At 41.0% G+C, this 27,994-nt stretch overlaps 1 protein-coding gene across 1 annotated transcript in view; it reads left to right on the top strand.

The window, feature by feature from the left end:
* The window catches only part of mosmoa (modulator of smoothened a), a 30,546-nt gene extending 2,930 nt beyond the window's left edge, over positions 1 to 27,616 (top strand). The window contains exons 2-3 of the mRNA XM_075453126.1: positions 14,019 to 14,231; positions 23,941 to 27,616. Coding sequence (XP_075309241.1) covers positions 14,019 to 14,231; positions 23,941 to 24,125 — 398 coding nt within the window. The 3' untranslated portion in view covers positions 24,126 to 27,616. The remainder of the gene's footprint in view (positions 1 to 14,018; positions 14,232 to 23,940) is intronic.
* The last annotated feature ends 378 nt before the right edge of the window (positions 27,617 to 27,994 follow it).

Genomic DNA, 27,994 nt, shown 5'->3' with positions numbered 1-27,994 from the left:
AAATGCATAAAAAAGCGTAAAAATAATAACTATGGCTGTAAAATATATCAGTCAGTCAAGACAAAAATGACACAAAAGACACAAATGCTTTAGGAATAAATAGCAACAAATGATGTTTGCTTACAGTACTTTGATGATTTGTTTTAAAAGTGATTTGTATCTATATGGTTGTTTAAGATGGTTATAAACACTATCGTAGTTTCATAGTTACTGTTATTCAATGTTTTTTCTCATTTCAACACTTCCATGTCATTACTTTTGTTTGTCCTCCGTTACTGCTTAGATGTTGCTAAACAGGATTTGACCCAATAAGAGACCCTGTTTATTTTCCTTCTGGTTTTTAATCCCGATTATTTTGTAGTTTATCTGTTTATTGTAAGCCATTTTACTTTATTTTGTGTGACACAACAGAAATACATTTTTTTCTTTTTTTAATCTAACATTTTACAGTAAGATAACCCAATGACTCAAATCAAATGACCTCTGGTCCCTAGCTCTGTCACTGTCTTATCAGAGGGCCCAGTGCTTGTTGTAGGACATCAGCGTGACGTCTTTGTATGTGACTGACTTTGTACTCAGAACATTGAGAAACAGATATTCTCCTCTGGGCAGTTAGCTTTGATAAAAGCTGACTTTGCTCAAAGCGTGTGAGGCTTTTACCTCCTGTTTTGTTTTGATCTTTGCTCTTTTTGGACTAATGAAGAATGTGTTGGCCAACAGGAGGACTTGCACTGAAAATCACTGGTCGACATTTCTTGTGATCGTTCATACCCTCGTTGTATTTTATACACATACGAGAAAATTGCTCCAATAAAAGCCAGGTAGGGCTGTCGCTCAACGCCGCAGAATGTGGATCTCGGTTGCCTCGAGCCAGAGCCGTTGTTGTAGCGATGTCGGACACAAACTGTGATTCTCTGCAGCTCCGCCAACGACTGCCGCCCTGCACATTTATGTCCTCATAGTGGAAGTCATTCTCTTGAGCCCAAATAACCTTTGAGACACTCTGTGTGCACACAAACCTAAAAATGAACATTCCCCTCCAGGTTCCGGCTGCTTTTCAGAAGCTGCGTGCACTTAAGGCGCATTATGCTGACTGATGGTATAACAGTTACCATAATTTAATCTGTGATATTCAGCAGTAAACCTTAATGGTATCAATTAAATAAAAATAGACTTTTCTGAGTACTCAGTCTGTAGAGCTGGTCGATACTTGCCATGACGGCGTAGCTCTAATCTTAAATCACTTTTAAAAAAACAATAAAAAATTTATTGTGTGTGTGTTGTTGTTTTCTAATCGGACACTGAATGGGTATTAATTAAATTTGATGAAAGGCAATCGCAAGGGAAATAGTCGTGACTTTTCAAGACTCTTTTCAAGTAAGCTGTTACCGAAGACATTGCACTTCTGTCGTCTTGATCTTATCATGCTGTCACTACTGACTGTTTATCATTTCTACACCAGACAATTTCCCTTCACAGTGGAAAAATGCTCATTGCTTCAAAGTGCCTCCTTTTCACTTGTTATAACAAAGAATTACTCAGTCTTCCTCCTGAGTGTTACGGAGCTTCATTGGCCTTAAAGTGCTGTTATAAGTGTTGATTGTCTTCAAATGCCTCAGTAGCTTTAAACATTGTCAAATTGATTTATTGAAAAAAAGGATGCTACCGAGCATAACAATTATATGGCTAACGAACAGACTTAACAGAGACTTGACAAAATTGCAGGTCATGATCACAAGTGCCCAGTAACTGCTACTGTAGTCAGGGTCTGAAACTGACATTACCTGAAATAGATGAAATGGGACACTATTAAATTGTATTATTTTAAGTATCCCTTTTCAAAGTACAAGGGCACACGGTGTCATTAACTACAGAGCAACTGAAACCAGGCCAGCCATTATCATCCACTTACAGGGCTGCAGTGGAGCAGTTTCTGATCTGCAATTTATCCAAAACTCTGAGGCTGACAGGCAAAGACGGAAACCATAACTGCAGCTGTAGGAGACGTGATAACTTTTACCATCTTCACACACAAACACCTAGCTTTGAACTGTATTTTATATCACAGTTATCAAATCTAAAATCTAAATCCTCCACGTTGAAGGCTTTAATGCGAAGGATATGAACTGCTGCTTTCGCCGCCTGTCCATCGGCCCTGCAGGTTGTCGCACGCAGAATTGGTCGATCATTAACTGAACAGCTCCATCTTGTGCTTTATCTTTAATGTTAAGCCGACAGCATTGTGGAGCCTATAACTTTAGTTTATAACACTTTGTGATGTTGCGATGTAATTTGTTTTTAACAGAGAGCAAAGCCGCTGTTCCTGTTTGTGTGTTTTTTTTCTAAAAAAAAAAAAGAAATCCAGACGGTTTCCTTTCACTTTAGCCGCTTTCGGACAGTAGGAACCTTTGGCAGTTCTAATAACCTTTTAATCCGCGGGGCCATTTTCTCCCGTGTTCGGACATACAGGAACTAAGGGCTATCTCCCTTAGTTCCTATAACCATTTCAGCTCCTTCTCCGAGGTCGGGTCTTTTTATGGTTCTATAGAACGCATCTGACGGAGGTGTTTGGTGGTCGATAGCTACGCCCCATGTCATGCTGTCACGGCTGAAATGTTTACTTATAGGACACGGACAGAACCGGCGCGTGTTTAATAAGTTAAACTTACACGTTGTCTCCTTTGTCTGCGGCGCTCTGCTCTCCTTTCTTCCTTCATGAAATGAAAAAGTATCGTCTCCTGACTCTCTCTGTGTGCTCTTCCAGCCTCGATATTAGACGCCCGATGTGATCATACATGATTAATATCACCATCATGCAGACCATGAACACGGTGGCCTCCCCGCTCTCCATATTGGCTTCTTGGTGGTGTTTTTTCTTCTCTCCTTACTTTTACCAGGTTTTGTTTTGTTGTTGAATGTGGCGCTAAACGGCTAACGGCTAACACGTCACTGATGCAGACGGCTGCGCGCGTCGCATCAGTCCCGACCTGGTCCCGACTCATGTGCGAATGCAGACTGAAACGGTTCCGCTGGGGAAGGACAGTTAAGTAAGACAGTTCTGATAACTGAGTTCTTAGAACGGCTCTGTCCGAAAGCGGCTTTTGTAGCAGCCGGTCCGTGTTAGTGCATGTGAGTTCCTGCCGTGCAGTTCAACCATCCCGACTCTCCCCCACAGAATAAACTACGTTCTTTAGCTAAACATCCCTGTTTTTTCTCACAGGGAAACAGAAGAACTAATCGAAGGGCTACAAGCTAAGTTTTACTTTTATTCTGTTTTAGTCAGAAATTCTGCTGCTTAGTGTAAGTAACGTTGGCTGGATTGGAACGAGTGACTCTCAGGCAGGCTTCCTGTGGGTTTGTGATGTAAACAAAGTTCATTTTCACAACACTTAAATTAATCAATTTTTAATATTTAAACAGTAGATTTATTTTTTAATGATAAGTTCTGTTAGGTTTTGCAACAACCTCATGTTATCCAAAACACGTGTTCCCAACAACTATGAAGCGCATTGCATGACTCTTACTTGTTTTGTTTAAACTTATATTGCAGTTGCTCATCCTGGTAACATTTGTCTCATACATGATATAAAAATCTGAGACTACTTCAGGGCAGATTTTACTTAATGTGTGTCATTACACTTTATTAATAGGAAACCCACTGTGGACCTTTTTGGACCAAAGTCACATTCATCATGCTTTGTCATTCTGATGTGGAAGTTTGTACGTGTATGTCGTTTTCCTTTAATGTAGCAGTAAACAGTGTTGTCATTTAGCCGATATTTGTGGTCATGGCTTCATGAATTTTTGTTTTCATACATACTTCTGTTTGGATCTCGTTCTTCGTGAGTTCGGTTTATATGCATGTTTTGGCCTTGCAAACTGTGCTCCAGTGCCCCTGTAATAAAAGTGGACACTGTAAAAGCCTCCAGCTGCAGAAGAAGCAGCTGTCGGTTGCTTTAGCTTACCTACTTGCCGCCCACCACAGTTCAGAGGCCATTTTGACTCATCCCTCCTGAGCTTACAAACATCAGCACCCCCTGTGCTTCACTAATGACAGCATAATCATGCCGCAGTTGAGCAGACATGGCGCTCATTTCCCCTCATTTGGACGGACACATGGTGAGAGGAGTGTTTTGATCATTGCGAGTGCAGAGCTGGCTGCAGGGTACCAGGGCATGATGGGGGCGTGAAAAAGAGCAGGGCCTCCAAATAGAGAATTGGCCTATTATTTTCTATAAAACGAACAATGGCAGAAACATGCCAGAGATGTGTGTAAACGAGACATAATGCATTTTAGTTGTTCGTGTTTCCAACAGCCAGATGGGATATTCCCGATGCACTTGCATTATGTGATTATTTGTTCTGCCTTGCATTCGCTTTAATTGAATTATGAATGACTTAAGAACTTGCATTTCCTGTCATGGTTATGGTTCCCTGGGTTCCGGCTCTAAGGTTAGACTTCTTAAAGTTTTCCCTTGTTGATGTACTTAGTAGGTCTGATTGGTATACTAACGTTTTAATTTATACCAGTATTTCTTTAAGATACCATTTATTCCCTTATCATCTGATGCCATCTTTTCTGCCTGTAAAGCCAAGCCAGTATGAATTCCTCCTGCTCCTCGCTTGTGGCACAGTCCCACCCTCACCTTTTCCTCTGTATTAGCCAGCAACAGTCTGAGTTGCACTTGCTTACAAGTTTGAAATCAACCAGCCTTACATGTGGCGACATATTGAACAAACTGTGTGCTAAATTCCATGAAGTATTGTCAACAGAACAGCCCTCGAGGAGGCACACACTCCTTTCCTCCCTTTATTTCCAGCGAGGCGGCAGCTCACTGTTAGCTGTGCGTGTGAACTGACATTCTCAGTTTTTTTATTTGCAGCTGCCACCGATATTAAACGCAGATTTTGTCGAAAGAGGATTTTGTAAACCGTCTTTGCATTTATAAAATCAGTAACCACCGTGTAATCTTGACGAGCGTTAATTCACATTATGCAGCCGTATATTTCCAAACAGAGAAGTTCTCTCATCTTTGTTTACATTCGTGTTATTTGCTCAGCCCCGTAGGAGCTGAGATTTGCATTTCTATGTTTAGTTTTAGCCGTTTATATGCAAGATTATTTGTTTAAATTTTGAATAACCTTTTCATATAGACACTAATGTATGCAATGCAGCTGTTTGTTTTCAAATAGGGAAGGTCTGTTCTTGTTGTTGACATGTTTGGTATTTGCACAGATGTGCTTTGTTGAGCAGGAGAGGAAAGGGTTCCAATTCGATGACAGGTTTTGAGTGAAATTGCTTGTAACATACCGGTATGTGTAGTCTTGAATATACAACAGAATATTTTATCCAATTTGCATAAGATACCAGTATATACTGTATATCACCATTCAGCCTAGAAACACTGGGATACTAGTCTTTCTTGATTCAGACAACTTGGTTGCAAATTTGACATCCTTTTTCAGCTTTAAACGAGGCGAATTCTACTCCAGTTTAACACAGCACCTACAAGCTCAAGATGCTTCTGTGGCAGCTCACTTTAACCTGTCCTAATCATCCTGGCGTTGGATCAAATGGGCCTTTCTCTCATTGTCATACTTTCGTTTTTCAGTTCTTAGCTTTCTGACTAATGACACAACAGTTACATCCATCTATTGAATATAAGTCTACATGCAGCAGCTGGTTGCCTTCGCTTAGCTCTGTGATTGGTAGCTATCCCAGTTTAGATTATTAACTAAATCTGCCAGGATCTCTGTAGTTCACTTATAAACAGGGTACGTCTAGGCCTTTTCAAGAAAATGACATTGACTTATCACACAATAAATGGAGAGAACCTGATAGATCAATGTTGTACTTATTATTACTCATTCTTATGGTTGTTTACACAAGAACGTCACCTACATTTTGCCGCAAGGATGCCAAAATAAATGTCACTTCCTTTAAAACAAAAAACTAGGGTTTATCACATTGTCTAAGGTGAATGAACGTTAATATACTGAGACAGTTTTGTTGTCCTTTTCGGCTGCACTGCCTCCTGTTCTCTTGTCTGCTCCTCGTTTCACAGCTCGCATTAAAATGTGAGCTGTGGCGTCTCTTTCTACCTGTAAGAATCTCTTGAAGTCTCATCTCTTCAGAACACAGCTCCTGTCTTAACGCCTTTTAAGACCCACCACTTCACACTTGGCACCGGTTTTATTTGTAGTCTGCTTTTTCAGTGAATTTAGTTACACCAGGGTTTTCTTTCTCCACTGAAGTTTGAATGTTATTCATTTTTAAGCCACTTAAAAGCATCCGTTAATTTAATTAATATAAAAACGTCTCCAGATGCGGCTTGAGGGATTATTTGTTATTACTTCCCTGCTCTATGGGCAAATAAACCTTGGAGTACATCACATACAGGTTTGGATCTGATAGTGTTTCTGCAACATACCCAAGCAATAAATATTATTATAGATTCAGAGGTGAACAGAACTCAGATTTTCTATTTTGAAAGACATTCAGATATGTAATAAATACAATGTGTGAAAGAGAGCAAGTAAAGCAAGCAAGAAAACCCAAGTTATTTATGATGCTGTAGCTCTCAGTGTGAGTGCACATCTGCTGGCTAAAGACATGCAAACTGAGTTTGCGTGTCTCTGTAGTTTTCCCCAATATGTGAAGATTTGCTGTGTGTTACATGAAAATACCAATTTTGTCCACTAGAATTATGCAGTGCTCAGACGTAACAGGATAACCTTAAGGGAAAGACTCAAAGCTGCTGCTGATGTCTGCTTGTTATCAGATAACTCAAGATGCATTAAATTCTCTGTGGGTGAAATGCAGGCCAAACACACAGTCTGTAAACTGATGCTGTGGCGGTAATGTGTTACTCGGGGCTAAGTGACACGTTCATGCCATTACATTATTACAACCCTAATTCCAAAGAAGTTGAGATGATGTGTAATATTAAAATAAAAACTAAATGTAAGAGTTTACAAATGTCATAAATGAATGAAGAAAACATATCAGCTGTTAAGAATGAGGCATTTTCCTCCTTAAAGATAATAGCTCATCTTGAATTTGACAACACGTCTCAAAAGAACTTTCGACGGAGCAACAAAAGTCTGGAAAAGTAAGTGGTACTAAAAAGAAAAATCTGGGGGAACATGTTGCAACTAATTAGGTTAATTTGTAACCAGTTTCTCAGAAGTAAAGATTGGCAGAGGTTCAGCAGTCAGAAAAAACGACAAATTGTTGAGCAGTTTCAGAATAATGTTCCTTCACATAATCTGCAGTACATAATAGCATCAAAAGATTCTGAGAATATGAACACATCTTTGTACGCCAGGGACACAGCTGAATATCAATATCGGATGTCCGTGGTCTTCAGGCCCTCAGGCAGCACTGCATTAAAAGCAGACATGATTCTGTCATATGACTCATCGCAGGGGCTCAGAAACACATCCACAAATCATTGTCTGTGAACACAGTTTACTGTGCCATCCCCAAATGCAGATTAAAGCTCTGTTATGCGAAGAATAAGCCATATGTAAACATGATCTGCACATATTTGTCTTCTCTGGGCCAAAGCTCGTTTAAAATGGCCCGAGGCAAGGTGAAAAAATGCTTTTTGGCCAGATAATCAGAATTTTAAGTTCTATTTGGAAATTCTGGATGCCGTATCCCTCAGACTGGAAAAAGGAGGAAGGACCATCCAGCCTGTTATTTGCGCTCAGTTCTGATGGTATGGGGCTGCATTAGTGCCTTTGAAACTGGCAACTTGCACATCTTGAACGGCACCATCAATGCTGGAAGGTTATAAACAGGTTTCAGAGCAACATAGGCTCCCATCCAGATGACGTCTTCTTCAGAGAAAGCCTTACATATTTCATCAAGACACTGCTAAACCACACCCTGCATCTATTACAACAACATGACCGTGTAGTATAAGAATCGGGTGTTGACCGGCAGTCCAGACCTTTCACCAATTGAAAATATTTGGTGCATCATGAAATGGAAATTATGACAAAGAAGACCCAGGACTGTTGTGCAGCTAGACAAGAATGAGACCAATTCCTCTCCTAAAGGTCCAGCATCTGGTCTTCTCAGTTCCCAGACTGTTTAAAGAAGAGAGGATGCAGCACAGTGCTGAACATGGACCTGTCCATGGAGTTGATATGTTTTCGATGGTCCACTTTGAATAAAGTAAATTGGATTATGAGACTAGCAGATTATTGCATTCTCTTTCCATCTAGATTTTACCCAGCGCCCAGCCTTTTTGGTGTTGTTTATGTTGGGGAATGTGCTAGTCTGTAGTTTTTGTGCCAATAAACCGGTTGTGATCATTTCCAAGCTGAGACTTAATGCGAAGTGGAACATGGCATGTTGGGATGAAATTATGCATTACAAAAACCCATCGTTGTTTGTTGATTATCGCAGAGATTTCTGCTTGTTGAATTGTTTACCTGTGTCCATGCAACATAGCGTGCCTGCCTGCTGTACGGCAGGAATTTCTCAGAGAGCCAGTAAAACAGCAGGAGGCCAGAGGATCCTGGGGAAATGGGCTTAAACTGGTGCTATTAACCGTGGCTATCAAACTTTTCCCCTAATGTTTCCAGCACCAGTCTCTGTATTCTCTACCTCACCCACCTCACCATGTTCAAAGTTACTCTGCAATTCATGGTTGACTTTAGCAACAGGCTGCTGAGGGAGCTGTGAGCTTTTCACGGGCCAGTTTTGTTATGAGCCGTGACCTCCACTTTTTTCTTTTCATGGTTATTGCACGAGTGTTCTGCACAGTGACATCTGCATTGGCAGCCAGGCACAACAGCGAAAGATAGACTTAAAGGCGGAAAACTTCCTTCTAAATTTCTCACCGTTTGCCCTTAAAATCGACAGTATTTCTGTGTAAGACTAGTTCCTGTGTCTGTTACAGCAGACATGGAACAGAGTTCTGCTGTACCACATCCAGAGACTTCCAAGCCATTTCGGTTGAACCTCTGGTATTGTTTGTGTAAGCTGGGCGAGTTGTGTTCGGTTGTTTCAATAAAGGCACTGCTTTCACTGGGTGTTACAAAAGGGGGGACAGGATTTCCTCTGGAACGCCTGCTCAACCCTTCACGCCCAAAAGGCCCGACGAGAACAAATTGTGTCACAAAGGCTTCGCTCTCTTTGGGTTCAAGTGCTTTAGCATCCACAAAAGGTTGTAACTAAAGAGTCATAAAATGTCTACATTTGGATACCAGATAGACCTTGTAACCATCTTGACCCTCTAAAATTCCAGCTCGCATACTTGTCTCATATTCACCTCCGCCCACTTGCAGAGCCACTGTTGAGCTTTTGTGATGTTGTCCACAAAGACTCCCCTTTTCAGTGAATAAGTTGTTCTGCGGTGATGTGCTTTTTGTGTGTGACACATTTGCCATTTAAGACGCAGGATTTAGCCGTGCAGAGAAAGTTTAAATGCTGCCTGTGGAGTCTTTAAACAGAATTGATATTGTTAGGCTTTTTTATTTGCTCATTTATATAATGTTTTTAAAGTTCTTTTTGCTTTGCTTTGTTTTGTTGTTTTTTTTGTGCAGGGATCCTCGTTTAGCTCATCGGTTAAAAAAAAAAAAAAAAAAGTAAGCACCTTTTTTTTTTTTTTTTTTTTAATGATTTAGTTGATCAAGGGGTGGCACTGCAATCTGATATGGTACCTAAGAAACAAATGAAACTACATTTACATGCACACGTCTCTCCAGTATGACTTAAATGATACTAATTAGAACTTCCAACTTTACGTGAATGCTGATTGACATGTGTCTTAATGTGCCCCACGGCATTTAACCAGGAGCCTCTGTCCTCCCTGGAAACTTGTCGTGTTCCCAAGTAATACTCACACATGTGCTAAATCTGTCGCTCTACGTCATCTGGTATAAGTGATACAATTGGCTATGAATCGCGCGCAAAGCAGCATGGGAAGAACCAGACGCCATTTGATAGACATTCGTAGCGCCCAATAAACGGCTCTAGGCATTCGTAAACCACGCCTCAAATACGAGAAAATGCACACCTAGTTCCCAGACCACCATCTTATCGAAATGTGGACGCGTCAGCCAGGCTATTTTGTTTATGGAATTTGCAGACTTCTAAAGCAATGCTGTATTTAACAATAAATGTACTGCCTGGATTCAAGCCTGGACTATATGGTTGTATTATTTCATTTGTGCGAATTTCACAAAGAAATGTTTTAATGTATAAAACCATTCAACAGCTCCAGGAGGTCCTGTGTAGCACATGTGTAAACATGCTGCAAGGAAACATTTTTCCCAGCACTTTCACCAAACTGGAATGAGCAACAATGTCTCGCACATTTAGAAGAATGAGTCAAGCTTGTTTGTGTTCCTTTGGTCTGTGTGAGTTATTATTTCGATCTTTCCTAACACACTCCATAGTTGGATTCGAAGCAGATCAGGGCCCCTATTTTTTTCAGGAGGTTTCTATGTACTTATTTAGTTCATCAGATAATTACGTGCACACTTTTTGAAACCTTCTGCTCTAACAGAGGAATCGTTGGAGCGCGGTTTTAATCGAACTTAACCTGTCAAATGTGAACACACCTTAAATACAAAACCCAGTCAAGGCACGTCCTGTTTTACCTGCTGCTGTCGGGGACACCCGGATTTCAAAGTAGTTACACTCCTCAGGTTTTGAGGCTTCTTTATTCAAGACAGTAATTTATGTTTTCAGTGTAAGTATTCTTTATATCTTTCGTGTCAATACAAAGGGAACTACACCTTAAATTTTCCTATATAACCTGTGGTGGGATAATGAAAATGAAACTATACTGAATCTTGAATTAATGTGGTTATTTCATGTTATTCTATTTGAATCGATTTGTTATTATAAGATGCTTTCCACCTCCATCTGTGATGGAACATTTCTTTCTGCTAACACAAGATTTATTTATTTTTTTCATGCAGAGTTTTTCTTTTGCAAGGAGGAGATGTATCATTTATGACTCTATGACGTGTTTAGCAGGAATGTTCACAGCACCTGTCTGTAGTTTTCATCCCTTACTGGGTGTTCACAAATGTAAGAAGCTGCGTTGGTGGTAGAGTGATGCTCAGATATGTATGTGAGATTGATTATTTTATAATCCTGGAGGAAAAAATAAAAGCTTTGGTTCTTCTGTCAACCAAAGCTCAGATCCTTCCCTGCCTTACAAACCCACTACACCTCATCCAGTGCACCAGTGAAACGCCTCAGTCTTACTCCTTACTCAGCCCGATATTTTTTTTTTCTTCAAATGAGCGCTTTCTGCTGCTGCAGTGTATTACAGAGTCCCCTTTTAATTTCCAGAGACCCGTGATCAGCAGAGCACTGAGCAGTTTGACTCTGTTCTGCTTACTCAGGTAGAAAATCCCTTGATACGCTCTGATTGAATGGCATGTCTCCGGAGAGGCTGTACTGCAGGGGCATTGTCCAGCTCTGAGTCCCGGCCTTCACACTCTGGCAGAGGCTTGCCCATGATTCAGTTTGATGCATGAATCCATTTGTCTTCCTATCTTGATTAACGACGGCTAAATACAGTGGAACATTAAGTCTTGTTTTCAATTGCAGATATTGCACTTGGACTTTCTGTGATCTTTAGAGAGCAACAACGGAGCACTTAGAGGATAGCAGGCGCAGGGGGGACTATAAGAGTATGGACAGCCAGTATGTATGTCAACAGAGATATCTGAGCTTTTAAAGAAGCAGCAACCCTTTCCAATATCTCTGCAAGTGTCACATCTGCGTGGGATGCATTCAGCAACTGACGGGATTGATTTCATTCTCACTCTCTGCACTAGTGTGGAAAGGAAAGGAAAGGCCTGGAAAACACAAGTAACCACTGTTGAACTGGGGACACTTTAATAGAGCTTCTCTTCATCTTTTTCCATCTGTTCACCTTCATCTTTTTCCTCTTTCTCTTTGCTGTCAGTTGAGCTTTAGTGCATTGGTCTCTCCTGTCCCTACACCTGAAGGCACGATCCAGTTTATTTATTTAATTTGTTTCGAGTATGAGATTTTTAGTCTTTACGCTGATTTTTTTATTTTTTTATTTTTTTTATTTATTTATTTTTTTTCCTTCTCCTTTTTAACTAATTCTTTACCTCATTTTTGCTGTATCACTGTTAAAGATGTCACCTGACACTTCGATATGGTTGTGTGTCTCTTTGCTGCTGCTTTTGTTGTTGGTGTACAACAAGGTTGGCCATTTCCAGGACCTTCGCAATTAATTTGATTAACGTTTTTGAGCGCTGTGATATGATTAGGAAATTATTATTAAATCCTCTTTCTTCACAGGATGTTTTTTTTTTTCTTACAGTGGGATTACTCTGTACTTTCAGGGCAAAGTATTTTATCCTGAATTAAATTACTACTAGTCATGTAGAGGGTTAAAATTTCCTACATACTCTGCAGCATTTTAATGGACAAACTAGAAAAGAAGAGTGTGCTTGTTGCATCATCATACTTCAGACATCAGCATATTCTGAATCACTAGCAGAATACAGCAGACTTCTAATCAATATCCTCCTCTTATATATAATGAGCAGCATAATTACTCATTCACGGTCAGACATCGGTGATAAAAAGGCATCTTATGTAGATTATGACGTACGATTCTGTGACAATGTGACATGCATTTTGTTTAAGGTATCTTTTCTTGCTTTCCTCAGTGAAGTTATGACTTAGATGTTTGTCACGTTCTAGAGTGTAGGGATGCATGTGTCAGTAAAATAACTAAGATTAGCTCAGATAACTCAGAATTCTGGATGTCAGTGACTGAACAGAAGAGTAAGAACTTGTCAGTAAATGTTGCAACAGTTGTTCCTTGCCCCTCCAGATGTAAAAGTGTTACTTGGTTTCTCATTTTTGTCACGTTTCCAAAATATTTTTGAAACGAAATTGCTTCCATAGGCTAGCTTTAAATGCAGAAGATGTTGGTCGGATTTCTCGCTCTGCCATCTTTTGTCTCTTTGATGTACGAGCCGCAGACCGTCCACGCGTTTCACTCCAGCTTTCCTGAGTTCTGCCGTGTGAATTCTGTGAACTTCACCTTATCAGTTCACATTTAGAAACGTTATGGTTGAATTTTCTTTTTGAAATTTTCTGACTAAGCCGCCTGACCTCAATTTAAAATTTGTAGATGGCAGATGGTAATTTTGCATTTGATTTGTTAAATGCATTTTAAGTTTTGGAACATTTTAGAATTGATATCATCTGTCTAGCCTAGCCTTCAGCTGTTTAGTATTTGCTTTGATTTGTTTTACTCATAGACTGTAAATAATTAAATGAAGGGACAATCCAGGAGGTATCCCACTGGTTTGTGAACAGCTGTTTTAAAGGCTAGTTTTCAGCATTTGACTGTCGCCGTGTTGGTCTTTGCGAAGCAAGATGTGACCGTGTTTGGCCAACCGAGTGGATCTGCAGGGCGATGCTTGACAGCTGATTGGACAAAAGTGTGTTTCTATGAGAACATGTACATGAAATCAAGGAGCTCAAGAACTGTAATTAGTTGGAGTAAATCTAGTGAATACAACCATAATGACTTGAGAAAATCTATTGACTGAGCATAGCTTTTAAGGAAAGAGGTTGATGTTTTCTAAACAAGAGTCTGTTTGAGCCAGAGAGATTTTTGATCCAGCAGCTGGCTACCACCAGTGGTGGCACTTTAAGGCACTTCTGTGTTGGCTTCACGTCCGACAGAGGATGGCTTTGTCAATCATTCGAACAGTCTATGGGTTGTGCTTAACCAAACTTTCATGGATCAGGGATTTCAAACCCCTGTCGTTGCAGAGATGAGAAGATGAACACGTGCCTTGCAGTCCGTTTGTCCGCACTTTAAATGGGAGGTGATGGGGGGAAAAAAGCCTTAAGCTTCATTTCATGTCATTTCATGTCTTCAAACCCACATCTCTTTGACTGAGTGGCTTTTTTTTTGTTATTTGCAGTATGAACGATGAATTAAAGCAAAATGGATGCCTCCTCACCTTCCATCCTCTCTTTGCAGGTGCCCTTACGGTTGGTCTAGTCCGCCAATGTCAGACCATCCACGGACGAGACAGGACTTGCATCCCACCACGGCTTCCCCCCGAGTGGGTGACCACCCTTTTCTTCATCATCATGGGCATCATATCCCTCACAGTCACTTGCGGACTGCTGGTGGCATCGCACTGGCGCCGAGAAGCCACAAAATACGCACGCTGGATCGCCTTCACTGGCAGTAAGTGAACAAGATAATGACATTAATGCTGAATGAAATAATTGTGCTCACTAGACTTCTCATCAGCACATTTCCCCTGGAGCATCTCACTTTCCTCTCGGTCTCACTGCATCTGTCCTGATATTACCTCCCTAAAAATGAGCCAATTCAGTATATGTACGCATGCCGTTTCTACGTTTGGAGAGATTAAAAGAAGAAGAATTTCAAGTTGAATCTGGGTGGAAAATTGTTTCTGGCCCAGTTTGGCTGCTCATTTACATGTGTGACGTCAAAAACATGCAAGGCTCTATACAGAGTACATTTTTCCGAGAGTAATTTGGTTGCGTGTGTGTTTTGTTGCATTTGCACCTTTCTGAAAATATATGTACATGTATTTTCTGTGCTTGATGACTCCTCTTGCTCCTTTAAGAAGATTTATTGAGTAATGCAGCTCGTCTGGTACTCGAGTGGGCGGTTATGTGCCGCAGCGTTTCTGTAGTGTTTTATCTCCCTTTCTGCCTCAAACGTCAAAGCTCTGTTTTTTCTTTCTTTTTTTTTTTTTTTTCTCCACTTCAAGATTTCACAGTAGATGCATTTGTAGCAGCTGATAATGACTTCTTCCATCTCGTGCACAGTGCTTGGGCCGGTTTCATTAGGTTGTGTGGGATGGTGGAGTTTGATTGGTCAGTTTGTTGAGGGAAGTGACAGTCCAGAGCACACTCGTACAGATGGAGCAGTGATATGTGAAGCCACAATGGCTTGTATTATTGTTCGAAAGCCGGGTGCATTTTTCACAGCGCTGACACGGAGAGGAAAAATGGCCTGTTGATTTTATTTATTTCCTCGCCGGGCCTCATGCGCATTCATAGCTTTTAATAACGTTTCCTAATGGCCGGAAAATGCTCGATGAATCACCACCTTACTGAATCCCAAACCTCTCCGCAAACTGTCTGTGCGGTAAGCACACATACATGTCAAGCTAAATTGGAAGCTGTTAATTTGTTGTTTAATGAATCGCACTCAAAGGAAAGAAAGAACGTTGCCATGACAGCGTAGAGCCGTTGTCACCCCTGTCCGCTCTTTAAGCCGGCCACATCCGATAAGAATGATATTTTTAGTTCTTTCATTCTTTTAAACATCGAGAGCGAGATGATGAATGATCTCCGAGGAAATAAATGAAGAGTCAAAGACTGACTTGAGATAAGAGTAGTATCCACCAACCAGCCTAAACACTTCAATTTCATTACGGAAAAGTGCTCTGCTGGGAAGCCTCGGGTCCTGGTATTCATGTAGATGCTGCTCTGACACGTACCAATGCCCCAGCAGGACACAAAGAAAATACTGCTCTGGAACAGCCTGAGGAACAAAACGGAGAGCCCAAGGTGTTGACCTGGCATCTAAACTCTTCAGATTCTCATCTGATTAAGCATCCATGGGGATTTACGGGAACAAGCCTGATTTAATTTTAAACTATAGCTAACAGGTGAATGAATGATTCTGATCTTGTGAAAATAACAATGATGATATAGAAATCAGTATTAAAATGTTCAAAAAAGAGTAAGAAGAAGCAAAAGCTAAAAGCTCATTTGTAGCTACCCCATCACCACTCTTTTGTGAAATTATAATATGTTCCCATCTTGTCTTATTATGGATTGAATACCAGGTCAAAGCCCTCCCTTTCAGAATGTTGTACCACATCTTGAACGGAGTCATGCTTGGACATTGCTCAATCTATCCCACAGTGTCATTCCAAATACAGAAATAGAAAAAAACAAACCATAATGACATGAACATTTCAGTTGAGTGACTGCAGTAAACAGTTAGCATTGTGCCAAACCTCTACACAGTAATTGTAGTATCAGTAGAGAATGTATGACGATACATTTGTGGTCCAGAGTGTGCATTGCCTCACTCCATCTAAAATGTTTCTTATAAGTTTATTGTGTACTTTCATTCTTTGATTCCCAGATCATTTGATGTGGTATCACACTAAGAAGCTTGTTTTAATTAACTCTTTCACTGTCCTTACCAGCTACCTGTATCTTTACTTGAGTAGTCCTTCTATAATTACCAAATAACATGATTTTGGTGTTATGTAAGTTTAAGGATCATTAGTTTGTCTGTTTACCTTTTTACTTTGCGCAATTTCAGAAGTGAACATCTCCAGTAGCTCCTTTAGATCTCAGAATAAAAATGTTTGTGTCATTCATGAATAGTACTAATGTGGCTATTTTTGATGCCTTACAAAAGGCATCTATTTAAAGGCTAAACACTGACCCCTGGGGGAGGCCTTTAGCAATGTGGAAGCAAATACTCCCCCAACTTTATGAATAATTTCCTGTCTCTTATGTAACTTTTCACCCAGTGTAATTCTACCCCCCTGATCCCACACCTGACCCGAGATGGCTTTAGCCTTTTGGCTGATAGATGTATTTATTTTACTGATCGAGAAATGTTTGAAGGAGAGGTGATCTTTACTTCATAAGACGTTCTGATAAGACGATACAGTCTCATAAAAAACTGACCTTGTTCCCCACAAGACATATTTCTTTCTTAAAAACTACTTCCTGTTCTAATACCATGGGTAGTTTTTATTCCTATCAGGTTATACGCGCCCAAATTTCCAGGATCAGTTGAAAAATGCAAACAAAATTAAAGCTTAGGTTTATCAGCCATTCTTTTTGTTGTAGCTATGTTAAGACCGATGGTCATCCAGGGATTGGTGTAACTGGGGAAGAGGGACAAAAAGACTAAATTTAACCATCTCAGATGTTGCTGAGCATTAGTTGTGGTGGCCAACATCTCTGTGCTGGCAGCTGTGGGGGTGAGAGGAGCAAAAGGTTGAGTGAGAAAATTAAAAGGGGCCTATGAAGAGTAGAGTAAAGAAGCTAAGCTAAGTGAATAATTATGTTTGCGGAGGTCAAGTGCTGGGGGTGTTAGAACATAAGAGATGCCAAAGTAATGACACAAATGGAAAGGAGACCTAGGAAAAAAATGAGGGTGGTGGCAGAGAGACTGGAGCTGTTTGATGCGGGGCAAACAGGTGATGAAGTCTGAGAGGAGGTGGGCAGTCTGCAGTGTAACAAGCTCCAGTCATCAGCACTTGAATGGATAGCTTTGTATGACTGGCACAGACCCACCTCTGTTGCTTTTTATACACACACCAGCTGTGTTTCCCAAAGTGTCAGGGTCACCTGTAGGGGAGGATTGGAACTGGACTGGATAATAAATTCTGTCAATACAATAACCGTATCTACAGAGCATGTGCTGTCCAGATATTGATCAGAGCTCCAATTACCACTTTTATGAACCATAAAGACCCCATTGAACGGAAAAGAGGGATAAGATTCCCCTGATCTGAACAAGAAAATAAAATGGAGGTGAGTGCTTAGAGTGCACTGCATGGCATATAGTACAATGATCTCAGCACCTGACACAGTCTTTACTGTACCAAATAAAGAAAATGCCCCGAAAAATGTAAAACAAAGTGGTGACAGCACATGTGCATATTGACAGTTCAACAGCTTAACATAACTGGTCAAATGTATTCGTTCAAAGGAAGGAGGCCACATATTCCTCTGTGTTGCAGTAACTGTTCTGCTCTGTTCTAAATCCTTGAATTAGGATCCAGCTATTTAAAAGGATCCTGGGATACAATCCAGCGGGTTCAGACATTCACGTTCACTCATGGAGTTTCTCTTGGTAATGTCTCGTAAATTTCAGAGCTGTGGAGCCAGCGTTAAAACAGCATCAGTGAAGTTGCTGCATATTCACCAGCAGCATATGTGTCATCACTTTAGGCTTTTAAGAGGTGAAGTGAACCGGGAAAAGTGCACTTGAATTAACTCCCTAAAGATGCTTACAGGTACAATTTCTGGCTGCCTTTTAGCTCACCTTCCACCACACCTAGTAGCAATCTCAGCCTCATCACTGATATTGATGTTCATGGCTGGAGGAATGATTATGAAATTTGAATAAATGTTAACTTGTGTCTGTCTTATGATGCTGGTTTAGTAGAAAGTGTTCATTTATTTTCCCTGAAGGAGAAATCTGCACAGTGTGCCGTATCTAATTTGCTCGTCCGGGTCTGTATGAAGACATGCTGCCACAGTCGGTACTAGTATACTTGTAAGACAAGACGGGGTAAAGGCTCTAGCATGGTTGCCGCGTCTGCTAGCGCGAGCGGTGTTAATGACGTCACGATTTCGTGCCCGCAATATATAGTGGCGCAAATCGATGCGCCAGTCGTTGCAATTTTCTCCATCACAGAGGTGGCGCTGCTACGTTAAGGTTACTGCTACTCTACTACAACCACGAAAGTTGAGAAGAAAACAATGACGAGCAGGATCACTGTCCTTAATTATACTGCTGCAGTATTCGAATAATTTAAATTTTTTAATTCAGTTAAAAAAGGTGAAGGTCTGAAGCCCCCGGCATCAACAGAGTCTCTGCCCTCTTCTTTGCCTTCACGTATCGTTCCCGTAGCTTCTTCCACACATTCTTACAGAACTCTCCCTCTTTCCCCAAAGTTCTGCCAATCTCTGTCCACGAGTTTTGGGAGTTTACGTGGTCCCTGTGCTGTTTCACTGCAGTATCGTACAGGTGCCTGTACAAACGCACCTCCTGACTGAGCCTGGTCTCAAATTGGTCCATCCGGTTCGTTGTTCTCGGCGCAGCCAAGTTACAAAAATCGACTGGTGCACGACAACGCGATGCGCCGTCTTTTCAAGGCAAGCGCCATGCCTGAAACGTCATTTTGACATCACGGTCCGCCACCGCCGTGACAGACACGTCAACTGTAACTCCAGCTTAATACAGCTAATAAGACCATTATACTGTAGAAGCAGCTCACTCATGGAACTGCTGGGTGAATGTCACGCTTAGTTAATCCTGCTCAGGTGAAATGTAACAGTAGTTAATACATGGCTGCCATAATATAGATGTTTTTAAATGTTTTTTTTTCCCTAAAGAGCTATGAAATATTTGATAGAACTTTAGAGATTAGTCAGTTGTTAATTGAAAAACAATTGCTCCCATTTCATCTCTTAATTTTAACTGTTTTAACCCACAAGGAAACGTTTTATTTCTGAAGTAGATTTAAAAAAAATCTAATCTTATATCATTATTCCAGTATTAGATAATAAAACAAAAGGTGAAGGTGAACTTAAGCAAGATTTTTTTTAAACTGGCAAAAGTCATCCTTTAAATGAACATCTTTACAAGAATCCTGGATAAAGCACATGAAGCTCAAAATGGCTTTACGCGCTGTCACAAACTCTGTTTGCGTAACCAGAACAGTTACACACAGCTTTAGCCTCATTTCTTTCATTAAAGCAAAAATTACTCTTAACAACAAGATAGTTATTCAGAATTAATGGAGCACCCACAATGGATCCATTTTCCACCTGCATAGATGCTGCTATAGAGAATGCTGCTCTGTGAAAGAGGAAATAGTGAAAAGCCCTTTGATATGTCAGCCAGTGTTATATTTAATCACATAAGGCTATTCCTCAAGTTCTGCACTGCCACCGATCTGTAATACGAATGACTTGGTTCACTTTGCTGTTTGGCGTCACGGTGTGTTGCCTCAGCTTCAGCTATAATGCCATCAAAGGTCAGTTTGGTTATTCAACCTTCTTAAGTAGTTTGATATAACAATTTCTTCATTTCTTCTCTCTGCAGCCGCCAGCACACCTTACGGTCGCTAAGGAGAGCACCACATCATGCTCACGGCTAGTACTGAGGGATGTTATGAATTAATGATTCTCCCCATGTGATCAACACACCCAGTTAATTGATCCCACGGGGGTTGATGCTAATTTCAGGGCTCTCTGGTGCGCTTACTTTTGCTCATGGGACCAGAATGTGCAGCACATTAACATATGTTCTGGTTAAATTGCTTCTGTAAGACTGACCTCGTGGAATCACTCTTGGATTACCACTGTTTGCCAGAGCAATGTAGTTGTGGAAACTGCACTCCTCTAATCTCCCACTCCTACTATAGAAGGCAGGTTTCTCTCACACGTTTCAGTTTGAGTGAGACAGTTTTGCAGGAATCTGCAAACCAAATGAGCTGATTGGGATTTTGCACTGCAGAGGAAACATCTCTGACATGTTATGTGTAGTGTTCCCTGAAGGTCTTAAAGGGATAATCCGGAGTAAAATGCACTTTAGATCAATTTACGGGATGTTGGGAGTACATACGTTGAGTTGACATCAAAATCATGTCATTCGGATGTGTTTTGAGAATTTCGATTTGACCGTTTTTAGCCAAAAGTCGTTAGCCTGGAAGTGAATGGGGCAAATCATGTCACCGCTACAAAACGCTATTTTTATACCTCTTCTACAGCTCCAAACAACTTAACGCTTACGTGGTAGTGAGTAGAGGGTCCCTAAAGGGCTGCATGGTGGTGTGGTGGTTAGCACTGTTGCCTCACAGCAAGAAGGTTCCAGGTTCAACACCCAGCTGGGGCCTTTCTGTGTGGAGTTTGCATGTTCTCCCCGTGTATGCGTGGGTTCTCTCCGGGTACTCCGGCTTCCTCCCACTGTCCAAAAAAATCATGCATGTTAGGTTGACCACCTGCTGGTGGTGGTCGGAGGGGCCGATGGCGCCGGTGCATGGCAGCCTCGCCTCCGTCAGTGTGCCCCAGGGCAGCTGTGGCTACAATCCAGTAGTCTGCCACCATCAGCATAGCACTTTGAGATTCCGTATGAAATGAAAAGTGCTTTACAAATGTAATTGATTATTATTATTATTAAAGTCAAACCGAAGTGTCCCGAGGTCTTCATGTGGTCGGATATAGAGTCCAGAATGAATTTAATCAAGCCAGTACCTTTCCGGAAATGTGTCTGCTGCAGCTGCCGCTACAGACCGTGGTGAAGTTGGTTTGATATTGGTTTGAAAAAAAAGAGACCTTATTTCCTTATTGTGAATATCTGTCGAATATCCAATACTAAGCGTTTTGTAGCGGTGACATGATTTGCCCCATTCACCTCCAGGCTAACGACTTTTGGCTGAAAACCGTCAAATCGAAATTCTCAAAACACGTCCGAATGACATGATTTTGATGTCAACTCAACGTATGTACTCCCATCATCCCGTAAATTGATCTAAAGTGCATTTTACTCCGGATTATCCCTTTAACAAGCATGTTTAGTGGATTTGGTCAGGGTTTGCTCACGGTTCATAGGCTGATGGAGCTTTCCTGCATCATTACTGTCACCAAAGCCTTCTCATGAAAATCGCTGAACTAAATCTATCCCACTTGGACCCAGTTGAAACCAACGCCGCCTGGAGGCCCATGCGTTGACATAATGCACGTGTCTGAGGACGTAAAGATTCAGTTGGTTGTGTTATGGTTCTCATGCAGCTGTGTAGAGGCAGCTGCGGGAAGGTACAACATTATCAGCATAGTTTACGTTTATATGCATATATGTAGCTCTCACTACGCTCTGTTATGCTTTTGTGAAGCCAATTCTTTTTTTTGGCTTTGAAATAACTGGCAGGAAATAGACAGAGTTGCTTGACATCTTCTCTTCGAAACTTGCGGAGAAAAGTAGCATCTTAATCAGACAGAGGTGGCCAAAAGAGCATGTTTACAGTAGACTAATTCTGCTTTCTGTGTACTTCAAATTAATTTTGAGCTCAAGGTTAGGACTCTGTGATCAGATTTGACCAAAAATGATGCACACATAAACTTTACATATGCTTTACAAAAAACGACTGAAATTGAATCTGCTGCATGAGGATTGCCTGTTAGAGAAAACGTGTACGCTTGGGAGAATGGTGCCTGTTAGTGCTGGCAAACACTACAGGCACAGAGGGAATTGTCTGATTGAGGAAGGCGTGGAAATTTGTCCTTGGAAATCTTTGAATGCTTTTTCACATTACTGAACTGCTGCAGCGTCTGGAAAATCTGCAAATGACATTGATCGGTGTTTTGGCAGGTGTTGGCTGCTGAGCCGCACACCTTTGGTCAACAAACATATGCAGGGTTTTGTACAGCAGGTATTTTTCTACAGTATTTGTGTATTTATGCACACAGGAGAAGAATGTTTTCCAACCTTTGGGTAGGGCCTCTTCAAAGCATCTTAATTCAAAACTGAGCGCTCACAATATGTTAACATCTATTATGGTTCCGCAAATATTTATCAAAAGGAATTTTAGCTTTCGTTATTGACTGCTTAACACTTCACTTATCAGATCAGTCCAGATCGTAGTCATGTCTCAGTTTTTCTGTCTGCTTTGTGTTATTTTGTTATCTCCCATGAAAGGTTGGGAGTCACTGCAGCTCTGCTGATGCTCGAGTCTGAAAGGCTGATAGTAGTGAACAGTGTGTCGATGTCGTTAATAATACCAGTTAGTCTGAATTGTCATACTTGCTCTCACCATCCTGTAGTAAAGTTTAGATGGAATGAGCTTTATTTATTTTACAGAAGGAATACATTGACCATTGGTAGCAAATCACAAACAAACATAAACATATATATTCGTTTGCATTCTCTACATGCATGTAGGTTGCCATGGCAACACACCGCTTGCAGTTTGCTGTAATTCATCTCCATTCTGTGGCCTTGCAGCCCAACAAGTCTGCATATTACACACATATCTCCCCAGCTGATGAATCTACATCAATGCACATGTCGTTAATTCAACGTTTATACGCAGTCAAAGCGGATTTGTGGTTCAGGATAACTATCAGTAATTGATGAAAAGATGCCCTTGAATCAACAATGTATGACGGTGATTAAAAACTCTGCCTCACAACATTCGAATATTGTCTGACTTGATGATTGAATACCAAACCATTCACGCTGTCTGTAGCTTTTGTCACACAGTTAAGTTGCAAATGCTCAAGTCTCAATAGATGCTTAAATGTGTCCTCGGCCATTTTCCCAACTTCTGCCTTCAATTACTGATGGAACAAGTACACGATGAAGAATATTGCACAATATTTTGTGCAAGTGTCATTTGTGCCTCCCAGCCAGTGAACAGTGAAATGAGCAATGATAGAATAATACACAATCTATAATGAACAATTACATAAATGCCATTTATTACTGCCTACTCTCAGATCTTCTAAGAGTTATAAAATTATTCAGGGTCACGCTGAACACTGTAATTGTTACTTCAGAACAATTTGAATTTGAATCTGAATGGGACTTCAGATTGTAGCCAGTAATAAGCTGGCTAAAATAGAATGAAATATGATTAGCCTGTGTTTCTTGTTCAATATGATGAAGTTATGCTTAATTTCCTCAATTTTTGCTTCTTCTTTTCTGTGTTTATTTTTCCAACAAACACAAATTTCACCCTTTGTTTTCACACGTAGGAAACCTGTTGAAAAAGATGAATGTTTCTGCAAGGCACATGCTGAGAACCAAAGAGACACAAGTCCCACAGTTAGACACCCAAAAAAGTAGAAGCAAAAATAACCAGAATGAGACGCACAGCAACCTCAAATGCAAAGAAATGCTGATCTACCAGATAAAGATGCATGATCAGCAGCAGAGTTGAACACACAGCAGCAGAACTTCCTCAAAAAGAAGCTAAACAACTGCAGATTCTAAACAGGTTTCAGAATCCATCCATGATTAGATATGAATGGATTGTGTTCAGGAACAAACTACCGATTTAGACTATTTTTTTTGTTGTTGTTGTTGTTGTTCAAATTCATGGAAATTCTCAACTACTCAGATTAACATTTTCTCTCTTGCTTCTTCCCTCCAGTGATCCTGTTCTGCATGGCGGCTCTCATCTTCCCGATAGGCTTCTATATCAATGAGGTGGGAGGTCAGCCGTACAAGCTGCCCAACAACACAGTGGTCGGCTCCTCGTACGTGCTGTTTGTCCTCTCCATTTTCTTCACTATAGTGGGACTGCTGTTTGCAGGCAAAGTTTGCCTTCCAGGCTGAGGACTCTGCCGCGCTCGCCTCTGGACTGACGCAAGAGGCTCTGAAAATTTTATGGGATTTACAAGAACATTAACTGAAAATCAAAAACAACAAACTCTGGCCCGGAGCCCTGAAACAGGGTAGTCTCCGCTTATGTGTCAAGGGACCGCAGCACCACGAAGAACCTAACTACTAAAAGATGAAAATGAATTAATGAACAAAACACTAAAATGGGACATGGGCACAACAGGACGGAAGAGTGTGAGAAGGGGGCAGCCGAGGCTGCCGCGACTCCCTGCCACCGCTGATTTCAGATACGGCCGTCTCTCTGTTGTTGTTCTGTTGGAAAGGGTGCTTAATGTACCGCTGTCATGGCAACCGCAGCCACAATGCTGGCGCACATTTCTTGAGGACCACTACAGCCACTCCTCGACTTGACTCCCAGCTGCCCGCCCCACCGCGCTCAGCTCACATCTGCTCCGTCACGGCCGCTCTGTTGCTATTTTTGGCTTACCTTTGCTATTTTCAGTTCAGTGTTTTTCTGTTGTTGTACAATTTGTTCTTCTGTTTCTTCTTTTATACCCTAACCCCCTTTCCACTGAAGTAGTTCAAGTGTTGCTGAGGTTCGCTGAACTGAACCTTTGAAGGGAGATTTGGGGAGGTTTCTATGAGCCTGGAATGAGAGCCAGGTGTATTCTTGTTCACCACATTGCACAGCCTCAGGTGTGCGTTTTAGGAGAGCAGCTGCATTCCCAGCTGTTTAGGCGCATTAGAGGTAGATGCAGGTGTGCTTCCTTTTAGTCGCATCCAGCCCACGCTTAGGAGCAGGTAGCAGCATGGGGGGGGGGGGGGGGACTCCCTGGGCAGCAGAACAGGAGGTGAAGCGCCATAAAGGAGAATGCCACTCAATCTAAGACCACGCATAATGTTATTTATACAGAGAGCAACAACATATTAGTGTAGGCCGCTCAGCTAAACCCATCATGCTGATACACATCCTTGGCTAGTGACTAGAAGACTGTGAATTAAAAGAATAATCATCTGAATATAAATACTTCTCTTATGCTTGTAGAAACTTTAAGTACAGCCAAATGCACTGTGGCCACTTCACAGTATTCTCTAAGGTTGTACATCTTACATGTTAGTTCGAGATAGACCCACATTGCTGACAGTATTGAATCTTATAAATGGACGATAAAGTTACACATGGTGTGAAAATAACACATGAATGCTTAAAAACAGTGGTATTCTCCTTTAATGTTTGATAGGAATAAGCGAGCCAGGAGCATTTTATTTTTTTTTTCCTTTGGTCTTGTTTGTGCAACAGTGAAGGCACTCGGACTGCAGGTCAGGTCCATGCGTGGGGCTGTGCCTCGGGGTGCTGCTCCAGAGGGCTGTGGATGTAACGCACACACAAACACACATTCACTCTATCTGCGCCGCGTCAGTCGACGTATCGAAGCCGCATATGGCAGTTGAGCATATTTTCATTGTCAGTCACTGTCGGCCCCGAATGACTTTTTGTGTCGATGTTGTCAGCTTAAGAGAAAATGAAAATTCCCAGAACTCAAAAAGATATTAACATGCTGCTTTCTTTCAAACATTTATCATGAATACACTGATGGATATGATGAGTAAGTGATGTGTTCATGTTTATTGAGTAGGAGGTTTAAAAAAAACGAAGACAAATTGATTTCTCTTGTCATTTAATGGTTTTGGGATTGTGAGCCAGACAGAACTATTACATACCTCATAAACCCAGCCAGTGGTGTCCAAATGTGTGGACAGAGTAAGAACTTCTACAGAGAATTTATGGAGGGTGAGTGTTGACATAACGGCTGTGATCGAAACACCCACCCTCGATATACTGAAACAAAAACCCATGTTTTTTTCAATGTCTAAGTTTTTTTGCGCCTATCCCTGCCTCCTGTAATCCCTACCCAAACACTCCTCTAAAGGATTTCCAGTTCTGTGAACCCTCGTCAGGAGAACCTTTGATTCATCCTGTGGCGCTCCTGTGTGAAATGGTTTTGTTTTGCTGTGGGCACCAGCTCGAATCCCATGACTTAAGTTTGTATTTGGTCGCATTTTGACAAACGTGTATGCAGTTAAATTAGGGTTATGTTGCATTTGATGGCAACTGTGGAAAAGAAAATCACCACAAAATACCACTTGAGTTTGGATTACATGAGTAATTTACGTTATTCGAAATAATAGAATCTGACACAATAAATGCCGTCTTCTTTTGATAGTCTTGTTCTACTAAAACAGTAAAAATAAAGGCAAATTTTATGCATTTTAGCTCTTAATTTTTTCAGTTGGCTGAACTGCTCCTCAGTTGTTAACCACTTTTTGTTGTGGGAAAGCAATAAAGTAAACCAGGAGGCAGCCATGGTTTTGGAGCTTTATGCTAAGATGTGGGGAGAGGGTTCATTTACTGTGGTGAATCAACCACTTTGCAACTGGGCACGCACAACTGGCATCAGGTAAAAAAAGAAACAAATTTATGCTGGATTTATATTGAAGAAAACTACATAAAATGATGATTCTATAGTTTGGAGCCTCTCTGATCTATCACAGACCTGCTGATATATTAATTCAGGATAGTCAACCTTAGATATCGTCCCCGTGTTTTTGGATTCAGTGACTCCCTAATGAATGATAGAACTCACGCCTCTCTTTTTCTCCTCTGCTTCAGAGAGAAGAAAACTGTCCAGGTCCGTCTAGGTCATCATTCAAAACACACTCGATTAAATGTCTTCCACCTCAGAAATTAAACTAATCTATAGATATTAAAGGCTTATTTACAAGTGAGCATAACGGAGCCAGTTCTCAACTAAATTGTTCTCAGTAGTCACACAGAGATTCACAGTAGTCTAGTAGGTACTGGTCAATTATCTTCCAGTCAATCACTTTTTTTTCTCTTTCTAAATTCATTTCTAAACAACATCCTGTTTGTACTCAACAGTGTGGGATCATATGTGCTACTGATACCGATCCCTGTTGGAAAGTGTGTTTGTGTGTGTGTGTTCAAACGGTCACAGTCACTCAGTCGCAAAGTCTTAGAGTTTTTTTTTTTTTTTTTTTATTTCTGTTTCCCGCAGCTTCTTTTAATCTCGATCCGACGATGTATACTGCTAGACTGTACACTCTGCCTCGGTTGGTTTAGTATTGTGCCATGACCTGTTTTTGTTTAATAATGTACAGACACAAAAGGCAGGATTTCTGTATTAGGAAGCACTGTGCATTAAACAGTATAGGTAACGGACATAGAAGCACCACAAATGTATTAAAAAAGAAAAGAAAAAAACAGAAAAGAAAAAGGAAGAAAAAAAAAGAGAACTTCTTACCTCATGGTTTTTGTTTCTGCTATTTTTTTTCTAATGGTGGCAACGTGTGTGCCCTCTAATTTGTTTCTTGCCTTGATCGGATGTCTACACATAAAGCCTATGATCATAGGAAATTATTTATCACTTAATAAAAAGAGAAAAAATGGGTGTGTGTGACTCTGACATTGTCTGCAGCGTGCTTATTTAAAGGGTCGGAAAGGACATTAATCCTGCAGTCGTAATGTTTCTTGGTGATGTGTGACCTGTCTTCTCTTTCCTACTTCATTGAGTCTAAAATTGGTTTTTACAGAAACGAATCTCCTGCAAGTGAAGAGCAGCCGCCCTGGATGCATCAGTGAAGATTGAGTATGTCCGTAGAGCCTCGTGGAAAGCCAAATCTCTGCACTTCAGTATTGATGGATAAACTGATGCAGAATTGCTCTTTGCACATTTGCAGATTGTGTTTCTCTTTGTCAACTTACTGTACCTATCGGTGTCCTTGAAATCTATTTTTAGGAAAGCATTATCTGTGCCCTAATTAAGTCAGTCACATTGAGACGA

This window comes from Odontesthes bonariensis, chromosome 21, assembly GCF_027942865.1.
Source record: "Odontesthes bonariensis isolate fOdoBon6 chromosome 21, fOdoBon6.hap1, whole genome shotgun sequence".
NCBI lineage: Eukaryota > Metazoa > Chordata > Actinopteri > Atheriniformes > Atherinopsidae > Odontesthes > Odontesthes bonariensis.
Note: the sequence above shows the minus strand (reverse complement) of the source record. Positions and strands in the feature narration are given on the sequence as shown.